Genomic DNA, 16,734 nt, shown 5'->3' on the forward strand with positions numbered 1-16,734 from the left:
TCAAATCCAACCCGAATTTGAAGGGTTTTCATATTCAACATCTTTTCTTACTGGAGCATACGCATTATCATATTATTCAAATTGTAAAACTGCAATAGTTAATTTTCCTAATTCATCACGAGTAGAAAAGATAGTTTGTGATAATAAACCAGGATATACACTAGTTTCAAAATATGACAATGCTATATACTTTTATGTATTTCCAGAGGAACTTCATATTTTAAAGTATAGTAAAGATTTTACACATCAAGTAGTAAAATTTAAAAGTGATAGTCAAACGATTAATGGGACTTCATTAGTAATGGAAAATGAATTTTATATTTATTTAATTAGTACGTCTAAAATAGTTACAATAGAAAAAAAGAATCCAACAGAAGTTAAAAATATTTGTCCACTTGATAACAGTTTTAGTTCATTTGCAAAAGAATCATGTGTGTTACCAAATAATAGAATTTTATTAGCTGATTCAGTAGTTAATATGGGTAACGTACATTTTAAAGTTTGGGATCTTATTGCTAAGAAAGTAGTTGCACAATTATATCGTGTTCCTGGTGAAAATGAACCAAGTTGTTATCAAGTGTTTCATGATGAAATTTATATGGCTATGGGAACTTGTGTTTATTATTGTACTATACCAACAAAATTAAATCCAGATAATATTGTTGTATTAGAATTTAGTAAATATGAGTTTCATGATCGTTCTATTCAATCATTCCTTGTAGAAGATGATTATGTTTTTATTGGAGATTCTTATGGAATGGTAACTTTGCATTCTTTCCCATCATTTGAATATCTTCATTCACTTGCACTTGGAGTTGAAAGAGATGAACAAGTAAAATTCTTTGATGAAAGACCAGTATTTAGTTTCCGTAATTCAGTTGTTGGAATGAAACGAGTATTAAAGTATCTTGTATATTGGTTATTAAATGGAACAGTTTGTATTGCTAATTTTTTTGCAACAGAAAGGCAAGTTGATTGTTTATCATTTGGAGATAATAAAAGACAATTAAGAGAAATATATTTTACATTTAATGAAAAATTGAGTATAAGCATGAGATTTAATGTACTTAAAGAACAAAATTCTGCAATTATTCCACTTAATGAATTTTATACTTGGGAAGTTCAAATGCCTTCAAGAATTAGTCCTGAGTTAGCATATGTTGGATTTTTCCAAATGTTTCCAACAATTATTAAAGGAATTTATTCAGCTCTTGATAATGGGTCAAAAAATACTGAAAAATTAAAAAATGTTGTTAAAGAATGTTATTTTATTGTTACGACTATTAATTCAATTAAAGAACATACTGGAGCTCTTATTCCATTTCAGTTTTTTATTGAAATGGTAGAAGGGATAAGTGAAGCACATGCATTTTGTGATGACTCATCAAAGAAATCACAAGAAGAAATTATTGATATTTTAAATAAATCAATAAATGATTTGGTTGTTGGAATAGATGATTCAGTGGCTATTGCTCAACATAAGATTGATATGGTTAAAGATCCAAAATTTATTGATCCAGGACAACCGTCTTCATTTGCAATGAAAGCAACTCATTATAATCAATCAATGAGAAAACATTTTATGGAAGATTTATTAAATCCTAATTATGTTATTGATGAAAACGATCATAGAGTAAAATTCTTTTATATGAATTCTAGTTGTTTTCTTATTCAAAAGCAAAATGATTTTCATAAACATATGAATCAATTTACTGAGTTTTGTCAAAGTAATGATGTAGGTGCTCTTGTAGATGCTCAAGAATTAGTTAAAATTAATGCTCTATTAGATCAAGTTTGTTTTTTTTTTAATTTATTTAATTAAAGTAATAAGAAAATATTAATAGTATTAGATTCATGACGAAATTCAAGAAACACGTGATGATATTAAAGATATTGTTTCAACAACATATGCCTCAGATAAATGGTTACATGAATTAGATTTCATTAATGAACAACTTCCATTAATTTAACAGTATTCTTTTTTTTTATAATTTAATTTAATAAATCATCTATTTTCTTAAATTTAAAAAAGAAATACTTAAAATAGAAAACATTCTGACATTTTAAATATCAAATAGTGAAAAAAAAGAATTTTTAATATTTGTTCATTATATTCTATAATCAACAACACTCTTATTACTATTATAGAACTGATAAATGTTAAATGATTATACTCTTTAAAGATTTACGTGATTTTTTATATAAAAGTGTTATAAAATCTATGCCAAGTGTTTACAAATTACAAAGAAAGAAAAATAAAGTTCTTGACATTTTTTTCTTAATTATTACTCATTTGGCAGGAGTAGGTGTATATTGTGCTTTAATTCCAACAGCATGGTGGATTCATCCATCATCAGAATCACTCAGTATTAGTAATGACTTATTATACCTAATATCAATTACTACATATTTAGGTAATTTTATGAAAAATTTATTTGCTTGTCCAAGACCTTCTGGTGTATGGCAACCTTTTAAAGAAATTGATTTTGGTTTACCATCAACCCATACAATGAATGCTGTAGCAAATGGTATATTTTTTATTGTTTATCTAAAACCAAAGTTATGGGTATGTTTATTAATAATAGTATATGTATTTATTGTTGCAATTAGTAGAATTTATATGGGAGTACATTCTCCAGCAGATGTTATTGCTGGAGCTTTATTAGGACTTGTTTCAATGGCATTTTTTGAATTTTTCACTGGTTTTCCTCAGAAATGGTATTTTATTCCAGTTATGTTGATTTGTCATGTTATTTTATTGTCGCTTCATTCTTTGTGTTTTACTAGATATACACCATGTTATTGGAGATCAGTTCTTGGATTTGGTTATATTTTATTAAATTTTACAATGGAAGTTTTAAATTGCCATGTTGCTGTACATGACATGCCACCATATTCTTGTATTATTCATAGTCCTTTATTATTATTAAAATGTCTTATTTTAGGTTTTAGTTTATCAAGTATTGGTTATTTCATGTTAAAGTTACTTCAATTATTATTTTCTCATTTACCATCATTATTAGATTGGTATAGTACTAAAGCTAATATTATTCGTATTCATTGTCATTTAGACCCTCTTGAATTTACTCCAGAAATGAATCATAATAGATTGATTTATGCCAATGAATTTTTTTCTACTTATATAGGTGCAATATTTATTGCTTGGATGTGTAAGTATGTTTCTCCTACAGTAGTTCAAAAAACTATACCAGAATTATTTCAACCTGGTTTATGCCTTTAGTTAAAGTAAAGAAAGTTTGGGTTAAAAGGTAAAAAAAAATAGAGCTTTAAAGTATACATTTCTTCTATACTACTTTTATTGTTTTCTTTTTTTTTTCAGCTGAGAAAATAATCTTACTTATGTTACTTTTTTCTTCTTATTTTTTTCTTAGTTAGAAAAAATACTACAGTCATTTTTGATTTACATAGAAAATTACCTTATAATCCAACTATTTTAAATAAAATATTGAAAATATATATTTTGTTTCTTCTTTAATAGTTGGACTAAACCAAACTGCGTTTAGTAAAAAAATAAAGGCAGAATAGAGGAAATTAGGTAAGAATCCCACTAAAAAAACAAGGGCTTTGGAGAGTAGAAAACAACCCCTTTCAAATAAACCCAGCTGAGTAAAATGATATAAAAATATACTAAAAAAACAGGTCCATAGGAACTATATAGCGTTTAGAGAAGAAATAGAAAGAAACTGAATAATATTTAATGACTAGTGTATCTCAGTCTGAAACAAAAAATGAGAATAATTCACTCACCCAATCTCCTTCAGGCACTCCTGAAAGACAACAAACTCTGGACCAAAAAAAAGATCAAAACAAAACAGATAAGCCAAAAAAAGTTAGGTCAATTGTAAGAATATCTAAATTAGAAGATACAGTAGATAAAACTTCATCAAAAGATATCCTAACTACAGAGCCATTTATTGACCGTAAAACTATAGAACTTCACCAAATTGATATTTTGAATGATAAAGAAGAAGACCTTCAACTAGTTCGACAACGGCTGAGTAGTGTTTCTTTTATTGGAAGAAAAACAGAGAATGGGAATGGAGATATAAATACTTCTACTCTATCAGATCAAGGAAAGACCACTTTGATTCTTTATGATGATTCTTGTTTTCTTCCAGAAGAAGAAGACAGTAAAAAGCCAAAAGAAAGACACTCATGTATTGAAGTCTTTGGTAATGAAGAAGAAGAACCAGAAAAGTTAGACGAAGAAGAGTTAAAGAGAAAAAGAAAAAAAGAGATTGAAGAGTTCAAACTCTTTTCAGCAAAGAGGAAGCTGTAAGTTTGAAATAAATAAAACAGAACCTACATCATTAATCATCAACACAAATGTAATTTTAATTATAAACTGCTGGTACTACAATTTCTTGGTTTGAAGGTTCTTTCAATTTTTTTGTATTACATCTTGTTTTTAAATTTAATAAAATACTTATTGTCCCCCTTCTTCCTTATAACTATTAATACTAAAAGATTGTCATTTAAAAAGAAGATAATCTTGCGTAGATGTTTATTCTACTAAAAGATTTATAAAGAGTGTTAATTGAGTAAGTTTGAAAAAAAAATTGTTTATATAGAATCTACACTATGTAGAATGTGTTTAATAAATCCATGAATGATGTAATTTCTTCCACAAACACAAATGTCATGCAAAATTTTATTTTTCATATTAGCAACACCAATACTCTTTGTTAATGTTGACGTAATAGAATTTTTTCCTTTAAAAAAATTTCAGTAGAATTAAATCTTTCATTCTTAATACTATAACCTGATCTTTATTTGAAAAAATAATAAATATGTTAGTATAGTAAAGAAATAACACCCACACCTTCGTTTTGTAATTTGGAATAAAAAAATAATTCTTTCTTTTCGTCAACATCAATGTCACATAGGTGTTGATGAAATCTTCGGTTAAAATCTTCTGTTACATCAACCCCACCAATAATAATACTTTAACAGCTACCTGATTCTAATCTTATTTAGTTATAATAAGTAACTTGAATAATTTCACTTCTACTTTGCACCACACAGTCACTTATTTTGTTGTTTTTAATAAGAGTCATCAGTGTTTGAGATTTTAGACAAAAGTTAGCCACATCAAAGTATTCAAAAAAATTGGTTTTATTTAAAACGGAAAATTAGTTTATATATTTAAAGACAAGCAGCAAGGTATTGCACCCTTTAGGACATCCTCGTAATGGACGTTTTTAAAGTAGTCAAACGCCTCCTCAAAAATATCTTGTAACTCTTCTCAGTCAATGGCTTTACCTCGTCTCATTGGATTACTTCGTCTTTGTACAGTTTTATTTTGGTTCAAATTTTTAACTATTTCTAAAGTGTGCATAACACATTGATGGGATTGATTCCAGTAAGGAGAAATTGAACTTTTTGACTTCCAAGTTTATAATCACTGTATTACTCAACAAATGGCATAAAAGTATTTTGAGTTTAATTAATAAAACGTGTTTTATATTACACAATAAAAAGGAAATACAATAAAAATAACAAAAAGAAGATCTCAAAAGAACTTGAAAATGAAACGCCAGTTGAAAATAGAGAAAAAACCCCAAAAGAGGAGATCTTCATCTTTGTTAGTTAGATGAATAAGGAAGAAGCAATCAGTATTATTCAGAGTGCAATAAAAGAATACTGTAATAAGAAAAATATATGGGTAATGTTATTTAAAGCATGTGAAAAGGATTTAGAGTCATATCACAAAGCCAAACAATTTGATGGAACAAAGGCTGAAGTAGGGGAATTAGAACAAACATTAGTTAAACTCCAAAACGAAAATGCTAAATTAAAAAATGAACTACAAGCAAAGGAAGATATTATCAAAAATTATCAAAAAGAATTAATCGAAGTAGAAGAAAAAAAAAAAGGGGTGGATGATAGGATATTAGAAGAAAAAGAAAAAAGAAAATCTGCAGAACTTGAATTAGAAAATAAAAAAGATGATATTATTGAATTACAAGCAATGGTATCAAATCTTAAACAAAATCTTGCTGGATTACAACAAGAATTAAAAAATAAAGAAGAAGAAATCTTAATTGAAACAGATAAATCTAATAAAGCTTTAGCAGCACAAAAGGTTTATCAAGAACAAAAAGAAAAATTAGAAAGTGAATTAGCTGATATTAAAATTAAATTAGACACTACTCAACAAGAACTTGTTGCTACTCAAGCTCGAGCTGATGGAAATGAAAAAGAAATTGAGGATATTACTCAGGAGCAGAATGGATGGATCAGACAGGCTAAAGAAGCAAGTAAACAAATTGATTCATTAAATACTGAATTAGAAGAAGTAGAAAAGGATCTTGATGATGAAATTAAAAGACATACAGCAACTAAAGCAGATCTTGAAAAAACTAAAAACGATTTAGAATCAAGTAATAATCAAATAAATAAGTTAAAAGAACAATTAGAGAAAACTAAAGCAGAAAAAGATGAAAATAAGAGTGTGGCTGATCAAGAAGTAGTTACTAGAAAAGCAGTTGAAAGAAAAGTTTCTGATTTAGAAAAGAAGGTTGAAGGATACAAAACTGATTATGAGACAGCACAAAATCTTGTTAATGATTTACAAGTTAAGTTAAGAGCAGTCACTAAAGAAAAAGAAGATTTAGAAAAAGAATATTCTAGTGGAAATAATATTCTTGAAGTACTTCAACAAAGTAAACAAAAAGGAGATGAAGAAATTATCAAATTACATGATGACCTTGCTGAACAAGCTAAAAAAACTACTGATGCTATGAGAGATATAAAACAATTAGAGTATGACAAAGTTGAATTAAATGGAGAGATTACTGAATTAAATCTTGAATTAGATAAACAAAAACAATTAGTAACTAAATTACAACAAGAAGTTAAACAACTTCAAGATGATAAGGAACTTAATGAACAAGATATTCGAGATGCTGGATTTGAAAATAAAAAATTAACTAATCAAATCAATGATGCAAAAGAAGCCATGGACAAAGAGTTAATGAAAGAAGAAAAATTAAAACAAGACATTCAAACTTTAAAAGATACTATTGCTAAAAACTATGAAGAACATGATAAGTTAGAATCTGATATTAACAATAATGAAAAAACTATTAAACAACTTCAAAATACAAATAAGGTATTAACTGAAAATCTTGAAAATTGTACTAGAGAGAAAGAAGCAGCATTAAGAAAGAAAGAACAAGTTGAAACAGATTTGAAAGAAAAAAGTGAAGAGTATGACGCATTAAATGAAAAACAAAGAGAATTAAATTCACAACTAGTTAGTCTTCAAAAAGAAAATGCTGGACTAAATGAAACAGTCAGTACAATATCACCAGATTTAAAAAATACAAAAGCCTTATTAAAACAAACTCAAAAAGAGTTGAAAGATGCTAAAGATCAAATTGAAAATTTAACTCTAGACAATGAAGATTTGAAAAAGAAACAAAAAGAGATTCTTGAAGGACATGTATCTATGGAAGAACTTGAAGACTATGAAAAACAATTACAAAGAGAAGTTGCTAAAATAAAGCAAAAGAGTGACAAGGAAGCAGAAGAGTTACTTGATGCATTAGATGCATCAGATAAGAAGAACGAAAAATTAAATAGTATTATAACTCAGTACAAGGAGAATTTGGATAAATTAACTCAAGAACATGAAGAAATGGAAAAAGCCAAAAACACAGCAGAGAAGAGAGTTATTATTGTTCAACAAGATGTCAAAGATAAAGAAGAAATTATTTCTAAATTAGAGAAAGATAGAAGTACATTGAAAGAACGAATTGCTGATTTAGAGAGTAGAATTGATGGACTTGAAGGAGGAAATGTTGATGTCAGTGTTGTTGTTAACGCTGCTACAGAGTCTTATAAGAAACAAATTGATGATTTGAATAAGACTATTGAAGACGCTAAAGACCAAGAAAAAGATCTTAGAGATGAAATCAAAGATTTAAGATTAGATATTGTTGATTTAAAGGGTGAGTTAGAAAGTAAAGAACAAGAAGTTAATAAAGCAGGAGATAAGTTAGTATTAATAGACGATGAAAATCAGTCATTAAAACAAACAATCAATGACCTCAAATTAAAGATTAAACAAAGTGGTGATGAAAAGAATGAGTTAACAATGAAAATTAAATATATGGAATTACAAATGAGTGCTCCACAAAAAGAAATTGAAGAAAAGTTAAATCAAGAAGTTATGAAGAACCAAGACCTTCAAGACGAAATAACAAGCATCAACACCCAATTAGCAGAGGCAATTGAAAAAAGAAAGACAAGTGAAGCTGAGTTAGAACAAATGAAAGAACAAATGGATGGAAAGATTAGAAACAATAATGACCTTGAAGCTACTTATCAAGAGTGTTTCAATAAAAAGAGTGAGTTAGAGAATAAAGTTGCTGATCTTGAAAATCAACTTGAAATTATTAAAGATAGTATTGAAGAAAAAGATGATAAAATTGCTGATTTGCAAAGTCAACTCTCTTCTAACAGTAATGACGCTGTTGCTAATGACAAACTTGGAGATGCTATGCAATTAAAGATTGATAGTATTAACAGACAATACTTGGATCTTAAGAGTAAATATGATCAATTAAAGTCAGACAATTTAATGGTTCTTAGTGAAAAAGAAGATATTGAAGAAGAACTATCAAGTGTTAAAGAAGAAATGACCAAAATGGAGGGAGAGTATAGAAAGAAAGCTGCTGAGATTGAGAAATTAAAGCATGACGTTACCTTTACTAAACAAGTCACTGGAGATGATGCTAATGATTTAGAGAAATTACAAGAAGACTATGACCAGTTACAAGAAGACTATGATGATTTAATGGAAGATAGTGATGCATTAACTGCAAAGAATCAACAATTAGAAAAGAGAGTAACTGAATTAACAGATGAGGTAGAAATATCACAAGACAAAATTAAAGCGTTAGAAAAACAACTTAGAAAACAAAATAATGAGTTAGAAGATCATGCAGATGATGCAGAGAATGCAGATGATGATTACGTTAGAATGAAAGCAGATAATGATAAGATTAGAAAAGAACGAGATGAGTACAGAAATAAAATCACTGAAATGGAAGAAAATATGGATCAACTTAAGAAGACTATTACTGAACAAGATATTAAGATAACTGAATTAAGAGGAGGTAATGGAGAAGAGGCCTTGAAAATCAAAGCACAAATTAAACAGATTGAAGAAGAAAATGATAAAGAAAAAGAAGAGTTATTGGCTAAGGCTCAACAATTCAAAACGAAGATGAACAAATTCAAAAAACAAGCTCAAGAACTAGCTGAAAAAGTTGAGGATCTTGAGGGACAACTTGAAAAAGCAAAAGGTAGTGCAGCAGCAGCTGGGGCTAGTGATCTTAAGAGTAAAATCAAAGACTTACAAGACGAGATTGAAGATGTAAATCAAAAACTCAGTTCAGAAAAAGAGAAATCCTCCAGATTACAAAGGAAGGTTACTTCATTAGAGTCAGACTCACAAGATAAAGATGAACAAATTGCTAAATTGAAAAAGAAAATCAAAAGAATGATGGTTGATGATGACTGAAAAGAAACATAAAGATATTTTAATTTCATTTCTTTTTTTAAATTTTATTTTTTTAAGTAGTTAAGAATTAATTAAAAGAAATTAATTTAAAACAATAAGATCAATTTATGTAATGTCATTAAATCTAGTGACTCAATTGAAAATGAAAGATCAACACCATCAAAATTATCTTGAGTTTGAATTATTTGAACTACTCGTTGTAATTGTTCTGGTGTTGCACTTTCGAGAAGTCTAAGAAGTACATTTTCCATTTTATTCTTTTTAAATGAATATTGACGATCACCAATACATCCTAATGGTTCTAATAAATCTGTTATTGGGATACATTCTAACTGATCTAAATTACGAGAAGATGCAAGAAAAGCATCAAATAATTTTTTAGAAATATGAGGAGAACATCTATGGCTATCTACTTCATTTTGAACTATTTTATGAATTTCATCGAAATTTGATTTAGCTTGAAGAACACAGTTTTTAGTTTTTTCATCAAGTAAATATAATGGATTACATTTTAATGGAGTATCATATCTATTGAGTTGAATCCTTGAAAAAAGGCTATATCTTTGTTCATATGGAATTGATTCATCTCTGTAATATTTGTTTAATAAAGGAGAAAGAATTATGAATAATTCTTCTATTGATTTAGACGAAAAAACTTTTTCATAAGACCCTTTTAATGCATTATCAATATCAGGGATTGATAATAAATACATCTTTACAAATGTAACAAAAGACCTATTCATTAATCTTATTATTCGAGGAAGATGAGATCGGTTAACACCGAAATAATAAATTTATTTTTTCTTTAATTTTTTAAATTTTTTTTAAAAACTCATTTTTAAAAATGTATATTTTATTTTTTTTTTTTTATTTTCAATGTTAGTTTCATTAAGTTTACTTTAACAATGAATTGATACATTATTCAATTTGTGGACTTAATGAAATTTCTGTACGAAGAGAACAGTCGCAAAGTTAAATTTAATTCAATTATTTGTCAATTGTTAATACAAAACTATCCAAAAAGAAATTAATTTAGTAGTTTAATAATTGATTAATACTATTTTCTATTCTATAAAAGAATTTGACCTCTTATGTTGAACATTTTACAAGTTTTGATCTTTTTTACATTATGCTATTAGTGGTATAAAAGGAGAGAACTTAATTAATCTATAAGTGTGGTTTCAAAAATGTCTCTCCCTAACACATATCCCGAACACTATGAAATTAACAAAGAATCTAAGTACTATAGAAATCTTATTCCTAGACCATTATTTGAGGAATACTTTAATAATATTAAGAAGTTAAGTATTGATTTTTTATGTAAATTAGATCCAAGTCATGCAGAATTATACAAATCATTTGTTCCAGAAATAGATAACTTTGTTAATCAACCATTTTTTAAAGAGTCTATGTATGAAATGTTTGCTGGATGTGAAGACCAGACAAGTGTTCCCTTTAAAACAACAATGAGAAGTTCTGTTGCTAAGATGGCAGCTCTTATAAAGTATAATTTAGAACTAAAAATAGATAAAGAAAATATTGAGAAGATTAAAATTAAAAAACCAATTTATATTGTTTCACTTCCAAGAAGTGGTTCTACATTTACTCATGCAGTTCTTGCTTGTGACCCTTGTGCAAAAACAATTAAATTATATGAACACCTTTCTCCTGGTCATAAAACAATGACATATGAAGGAAGAGTTGGATTCTGTAATTCAATCATTGGTCAAATTAACTCTAGTTCTAAGGACTTTTGTAAATGTCATGCTATGGACAATGCAAATGCACCAGAAGAAGAATTATTCTTTATGGAACTTCTTGAACATACAATATGTTTTGGAACTTCAATGCCTAGATGGGAACAATATAGAAAATCATCATATGAAAGAGATTTCTCAAATGTCTATGAGGCTGTGTTAAATGAAATGAGAATGTCTGCAGTAGAGTTTCCACTTCCAGAAAATGGACACTTCTTGATGAAATGTGTTTCTCATTTTATGACTATGGTACCATTTTTTAATATTATGTGTGCTGATGAAATTGAAGCTAGAATTGTGTGGATTCATAGAGAACCTGTTGAAGAAATTAAGTCTGCATTTTATTTACTTGATAATGCTAGAGCTAGATATCTTGGAGATCTTGGATGTGATGATCCAAAATGGTTACATGAGAGTATTATTAAAATGCATAATATTGCATTAAAAAATGCTGTTTCAACAAGAGAGAAATGGATTGCTGAAAACCCTGAAAGGGAAAAACAGATTTGTGATATTGGGTTCAATGAAATGATTGCTGATCCAGTTAGTGTTTCAAGAAGAATATATGAAAAGTTTGATATGCCATTTACTGATGAATTAGCTCAAAGAATTAAAGATATGGTTACAAATAATGATCCCCAAAAGAAACATGGAAGAAAAGAAAAGAAAGATGAGGAATTTACTGTTCCAGATAATGTTGTAAGAGAACAATACAAATGGTATTTTGATAAATTTGGAAAGTATATGCCAAATTATTGGGGAAAAAAATAAATGATTTTTTATACTTTTAAAATTATTTTTTTTTATTAATATAAAATAAATGAAAAATAAATAAAATATTTCAAAGAAAAATCAATCATAATATCAAACTTTTAGTCTTATATTTTTGTTAGTATTTAGTGTATTCTTTTAAGGAAGTGCTTTAATTTGGTCAGCAACAAAATCAACAAATAAAGCTTTTCTATAATATCCATCTAATGTTTGTAAATGTTTAGTATTTAATTCTTTCATACGATCTAAACTCTTCTTAAATTCTTCACTATTAAGACTCTCTAAATCCCATTTTAAAAATATAGCATTCATAACAGTCTGTGCTACAGCCATTGAAACATTTCTTTCATTCCAATATCTAGCAAATTCATATAATTTCTTTCCTAACTCTACATCCCATTCTTCAATAGCCTCAGAGACATTACAAGAACTACAACAATTTAATGCCTCTTTTTGAAGTCCTAATTCAACACATACTTTTAGTGCCTCTTTCCATTTACCTTGTCGAGTTAAGTTCATCAGTTTTTGACCAAGAAGAATTTCTTTTTCTCTTGATGTAACTCTTTCAGCAACAACCTCAGATGAAATGTCTTGAATAAGTGAAACTAACCCATTATCTCCTGTAACAATAAAGTTTTGATTGTGTTTATTAATGGACCATAATTTCTCTTCAGAAACATCCAATGTTTGTGTGTTCTCTCCAGTCTTTACAACCCATAATCTTACTGTTCCATCATTACCAACAGAAATAATTTGAACACCGTCATTAACAAATATTGCCTTAGATATTCCACCATTATGCCCTTGTAATGTTCTTAATGCAGAAAGAGATTTGACACTCCACAATCTAATTGTTCCATCACTAGAAGCTGTAGCAACAACTTGTTCTATTGGTGAGAATTCTGCTGAAATAACAGCCTTTGTATGTCCTTTTAGTACACCATGTAAAGCAAATCCTTCTTTAGGTGCCCAAAGTTTAGCAGACTTATCAGCTGAACCACTTACAAGGAAAATATCTTTTGTTGAGAAAGTTAAGCATTGAATTTCTTTTGTATGTGCAGCAAAAGCATCTACCTGTGTAAATTCATCTAATGATTCATAAGAAAATATTTTAATATATTTATCATTAGAACCAGTTGCAATCATTCTTGATTGTGTAGAATGTCCTAAAGCAGTTACTGCACCACTATGAACAGATGTGTTAACAAGTTCTTTCATATTTTTAAGGTCCCATAATGAAATAGAACCATCAAAATATCCAACAATAATATAATCCTTTGATGGTGATATACAATATGACATTATCACTGAGTCATGACCATAATACAATTGTGAAGTATGTGCAACAAAATCATATACTTCTAATGCATTTGAATTATTTAGTAATAGTACTTTATTACAATGTAATGGAAATTCAATATCATGTTGTTTTTTTTCTTCATCAGTTAATGTATTATCTGATTCTTCATCATTCTCTTCTAGAGGTAAACAACAAATTATACTCTCTCTATCAAAACAATCATAACTCTTAACCTTTCCTTCAAATGAATAAAAAATTAAATACCCATCATGACTCACATGGATAATTTCTTCTCCTGCAATCAAAACTGCTCCTGGAGATAATAATCGTTGTTCTTCTTTATTTTTCCATATTATTTCTTTATCTTTTAAAGCAATGAGATTACCTTCTTCTGTTCCAAGAATGATATATTCTCCAGCAAATTGAAGAAATATAGAATAGGTAATTGGAATAGTTTTCATTGGTTTTAAAGATTGCATATCCCACATTATAAGAACATTATCTTTTCCAATAGAAATAAGTTGTTTCTTTGTATTTAATTTCATATCTACAATACCATTTAAATGACCAAACATATCTTTTATTTTGTTTGTATGTAAATTAAATTGTCTAATAGTCTCATGAGAATCTGAAGATGCATAAACAAGGTATTGTTCTTTTGAATCATCAAACAAAACATTTGTTACAAGAGAATGAGAAAATACCAAATTATGTGTAAAGAATTTATTTTGTAAATCATAAATACGTACATATCCATCATTACTTCCCATTGCTAAAAACCCATTAGAATAACTAAAACACATTGAAACAGTGACAGATTGTTGTTTAGTAGAAGTATTTGGTGTTTTGATAATCATAAGATGTTCTTTTGGAATAGAAAGATCGTATACATAAACTAATCCTGATGAATAAGAAACAGCTAAGTATCTATTATTTGGTGAAACAGCAAAATTTAATATATCTGAAGAATCCCCTTTATATGTAAATTTTACTGAACCATGTAATGCTGAAACATACGTCGTTGTTGCACTTCACCTACCCAAATTAAATTAGAACCATCAGAAGTACAAGTAAAAGCACCTCCACCGTACTTAGTCTGAAATATGTTTTGTTTAGAAAGTTGTTGTATAAGTTTTTCTTCTTGTCTTGTAGGAATTGCTTCCATCCAGGGTTTTTTATATTTTTTTTAATTTCTTTTTAATTTTTTTTTATTTTTAAAATATTTTTTTTTATAGTTTAATTATCTCGTTTTAACTTATTATTCTCTTTGATGTTTTAATATTCTTAGTTCCATTAGTATAACCAGTCACTCTATCATTTAATCGTTTACATTCTACTATAAACTTGGTAAAATTACTTTCTTTATTCTATCATTTTTTTTATTTTAATAAATCTTTCAAATGAACTAAGTAATTCATTGAATAAGATATGGAAAATAAGTCTGAAATAGAATTAAATCAAAATCAATGTAAAAGTAATATTCTATCATTGGAGGGTTTATTAAAAAAAACAGTTGATACAATGGTAGTTTTATTAAATTCAATTGATGAAGAAAAAACAAAATATGAAAAGTGTTTTGGTCCTTTAGAAGAACACATGATAATTAATCCACCTCAACGAATTATTGAATGGGTTCATTCAATTCAACACACAATACCTTCATTAGAAGATGAGTTATCACCAACAAAAAGAAATAGAATTGAAGGAACAATGAAAATGGATGTTGGAGGAGTTACTATTAATTTTTCAAATCAAAGAGAAAAGCATAACACTTCACCACCTAAAGTAACTGATGATTCCTTATTGTTTTTTATGAATAATCAGTTCAAAACAAAGTCAGTTGGAGTAACAGTAAATATTTCAAACTCAGATTTAATGGATTTTCCCTTATTTTCTTCTCAACAACTTAAGAAAAAACAAAAGAGACATTATCCAAAATTTCAAATAGAGGAGGATAAAACAATTAACAAAAAAACTTCAAAAAGAAGAAAGTGTGAAGATTGATATTAATAAAAAACCTAAAAAAATGGAATTGAATATTTCTTTTTCTCAACTTTTTTCAATCTTAATTTTCTGTTTGGAAAACAACAAAATAATTATAAACCCTGTTGAAGTTACTAAATAAACTACTACTTCATTTATATCACACTTCATCTAATGAAAGTTGTTATGGTTGGTGATTGTGGTTTGTTTATTATTCTTGTTTTTAACAATACAAAAGAATAGAATAAAAAATAGGTGTTGGTAAAACATCAATTGTAAATAGACTCGTTAACAATGAGTTTAATAAAGAAACAAGTCCAACTGTTGCTGCAGTATTTCGTCAGACAATTGTTGATAATGAAGATGACTCGTATAAATTAGAAATTTGGGACACTGGTTTGAAATAAATTTTAAATGAAGAAAAATAATTATTCATTATTTAGCTGGAGAAGAAAAATATCGCTCGGTAGTTGGTTCTTATTTTCGTGGTGCAAATGGTGCAGTTATTGTATTTGATGTAATAGATAAAAATTCATTTGAACATATCTTTGATTGGGAATTTGAAATAAAACAAATTGCACCAGAAGCTACTATTCTTATTCTTGGAAATAAAGCAGAACAAAATAAATGGATGTTACAAAAAGATGAAATTGAAATTAAACTAAAACAAAATAGATTAAACTATTTTTTTGTATCAGCAAAGACTGGACTAAGTTTGTTTCTATTATCATTTGGAAAAGTAATTTTAAGACTCATCACTTTAAGATATTAAAAAAGCATTTATATCTCTTGCCACTACTATGCAACCAAGCGAAATTAATGAAAACGTCTGTGTTTTAAATTCAAATACTAAAGTTGAAGAAGGGTGTTGTTAGTTATGTATTCTTTTTATTTTAAAAAAACTAATGAACAACGTTTTATTAAGTTATTAAATAAAACTAGAATAGATTCTTTTCTATGTGAACAAAGTCTAATTGTGAGTGTCCAATAATTAAGAACTTTAGTTGTATTTTTATTAGAAAACATAATATAGTTGCAAGATTGTTTAAATAATTAATATAATAATAAATATTACAATGATTTAATATATTTTCTTTCTTTTTCTTATTATTTATACTATTTTAACTCTTTTGTCAACTAAAAAATAAAATAAAATGATTATATTTATTTATTCTTTCTTTATTTCTTATTCTTTTATTCATTTTATGATTACCTAATGATTTACATTATAAATTATTTATAGTCATTTAGATTTTCATTTATTCTATTTCATGAATGTAAATTAAATCATTTTGAAGGTCATGTTGTTTTAATTGATGAAAATATGAGATGTTAATACTTTATTTGTCTTCATTAATTATTCTTGTTGT

At 27.3% G+C, this 16,734-nt stretch overlaps 9 protein-coding genes across 9 annotated transcripts in view, besides 14 other annotated features; 7 read left to right on the forward strand and 2 right to left on the reverse strand.

Annotated features, from left to right (window-relative positions):
- The window catches only part of EDI_204360 (uncharacterized protein), a gene marked incomplete at both ends in the record, with an annotated part of 2,127 nt that extends 157 nt beyond the window's left edge, over positions 1-1,970 (forward strand). The window contains 2 exons of the mRNA XM_001741014.1: positions 99-1,792; positions 1,851-1,970. Coding sequence (XP_001741066.1) covers positions 99-1,792; positions 1,851-1,970 — 1,814 coding nt within the window. The remainder of the gene's footprint in view (positions 1-98; positions 1,793-1,850) is intronic.
- Positions 312-332: a sequence feature (AT_rich).
- Positions 1,798-1,843: a sequence feature (AT_rich).
- An 8-nt stretch (positions 1,971-1,978) lies between the features above and the next one.
- Positions 1,979-2,046: a sequence feature (AT_rich).
- A 118-nt stretch (positions 2,047-2,164) lies between these two features.
- EDI_204370 (sphingosine-1-phosphate phosphohydrolase, putative) lies at positions 2,165-3,241 on the forward strand (the record flags this gene model as incomplete). The annotated part of the gene is made up of 1 exon (XM_001741015.1): positions 2,165-3,241. The coding sequence occupies one exon, from the start codon at positions 2,165-2,167 to the stop codon at positions 3,239-3,241; it is 1,077 nt and encodes a 358-aa protein (XP_001741067.1).
- Positions 3,242-3,450: 209 nt separating this feature from the next.
- Positions 3,451-3,483: a sequence feature (AT_rich).
- Positions 3,484-3,718: 235 nt separating this feature from the next.
- EDI_204380 (uncharacterized protein) lies at positions 3,719-4,300 on the forward strand (the record flags this gene model as incomplete). Its single annotated transcript, XM_001741016.1, has 1 exon — positions 3,719-4,300. The coding sequence occupies one exon, from the start codon at positions 3,719-3,721 to the stop codon at positions 4,298-4,300; it is 582 nt and encodes a 193-aa protein (XP_001741068.1).
- Positions 4,199-4,255: a microsatellite.
- A 1,389-nt stretch (positions 4,301-5,689) lies between the features above and the next one.
- On the forward strand, positions 5,690-9,553 carry EDI_204390 (myosin-2 heavy chain, non muscle, putative; the record flags this gene model as incomplete). Its single annotated transcript, XM_001741017.1, has 1 exon — positions 5,690-9,553. One exon carries the CDS (start codon positions 5,690-5,692, stop codon positions 9,551-9,553), a length of 3,864 nt encoding a protein of 1,287 aa, XP_001741069.1.
- Positions 9,554-9,567: 14 nt separating this feature from the next.
- Positions 9,568-9,645: a sequence feature (AT_rich).
- EDI_204400 (uncharacterized protein) lies at positions 9,640-10,296 on the reverse strand (the record flags this gene model as incomplete). The annotated part of the gene is made up of 1 exon (XM_001741018.1): positions 9,640-10,296. The coding sequence occupies one exon, from the start codon at positions 10,294-10,296 to the stop codon at positions 9,640-9,642; it is 657 nt and encodes a 218-aa protein (XP_001741070.1).
- Positions 10,297-10,346: 50 nt separating this feature from the next.
- Positions 10,347-10,454: a microsatellite.
- Positions 10,455-10,740: 286 nt separating this feature from the next.
- Positions 10,741-12,081, forward strand: EDI_204410 (uncharacterized protein; the record flags this gene model as incomplete). The annotated part of the gene is made up of 1 exon (XM_001741019.1): positions 10,741-12,081. The coding sequence occupies one exon, from the start codon at positions 10,741-10,743 to the stop codon at positions 12,079-12,081; it is 1,341 nt and encodes a 446-aa protein (XP_001741071.1).
- Positions 12,072-12,152: a sequence feature (AT_rich).
- A 67-nt stretch (positions 12,153-12,219) lies between these two features.
- On the reverse strand, positions 12,220-14,546 carry EDI_204420 (WD repeat-containing protein SAZD, putative; the record flags this gene model as incomplete). The annotated part of the gene is made up of 2 exons (XM_001741020.1): positions 12,220-14,354; positions 14,399-14,546. The coding sequence occupies 2 exons, from the start codon at positions 14,544-14,546 to the stop codon at positions 12,220-12,222; spliced, it is 2,283 nt and encodes a 760-aa protein (XP_001741072.1).
- Positions 13,185-13,205: a sequence feature (AT_rich).
- A 7-nt stretch (positions 14,547-14,553) lies between the features above and the next one.
- Positions 14,554-14,676: a microsatellite.
- Positions 14,677-14,753: 77 nt separating this feature from the next.
- Positions 14,754-14,774: a sequence feature (AT_rich).
- Positions 14,775-14,809: 35 nt separating this feature from the next.
- EDI_204430 (uncharacterized protein) lies at positions 14,810-15,385 on the forward strand (the record flags this gene model as incomplete). Its single annotated transcript, XM_001741021.1, has 1 exon — positions 14,810-15,385. The coding sequence occupies one exon, from the start codon at positions 14,810-14,812 to the stop codon at positions 15,383-15,385; it is 576 nt and encodes a 191-aa protein (XP_001741073.1).
- Positions 15,386-15,538: 153 nt separating this feature from the next.
- Positions 15,539-16,239, forward strand: EDI_204440 (uncharacterized protein; the record flags this gene model as incomplete). Its single annotated transcript, XM_001741022.1, has 4 exons — positions 15,539-15,566; positions 15,620-15,760; positions 15,808-16,077; positions 16,130-16,239. The coding sequence occupies 4 exons, from the start codon at positions 15,539-15,541 to the stop codon at positions 16,237-16,239; spliced, it is 549 nt and encodes a 182-aa protein (XP_001741074.1).
- Positions 15,971-16,048: a microsatellite.
- A 169-nt stretch (positions 16,240-16,408) lies between the features above and the next one.
- Positions 16,409-16,489: a sequence feature (AT_rich).
- Positions 16,490-16,525: 36 nt separating this feature from the next.
- Positions 16,526-16,634: a microsatellite.
- Between the last annotated feature and the right edge of the window lie 100 nt (positions 16,635-16,734).

The sequence above is a fragment of the Entamoeba dispar genome, genomic scaffold (assembly GCF_000209125.1).
Source record: "Entamoeba dispar SAW760 scf_1105229463483 genomic scaffold, whole genome shotgun sequence".
NCBI lineage: Eukaryota > Evosea > Mastigamoebida > Endamoebidae > Entamoeba > Entamoeba dispar.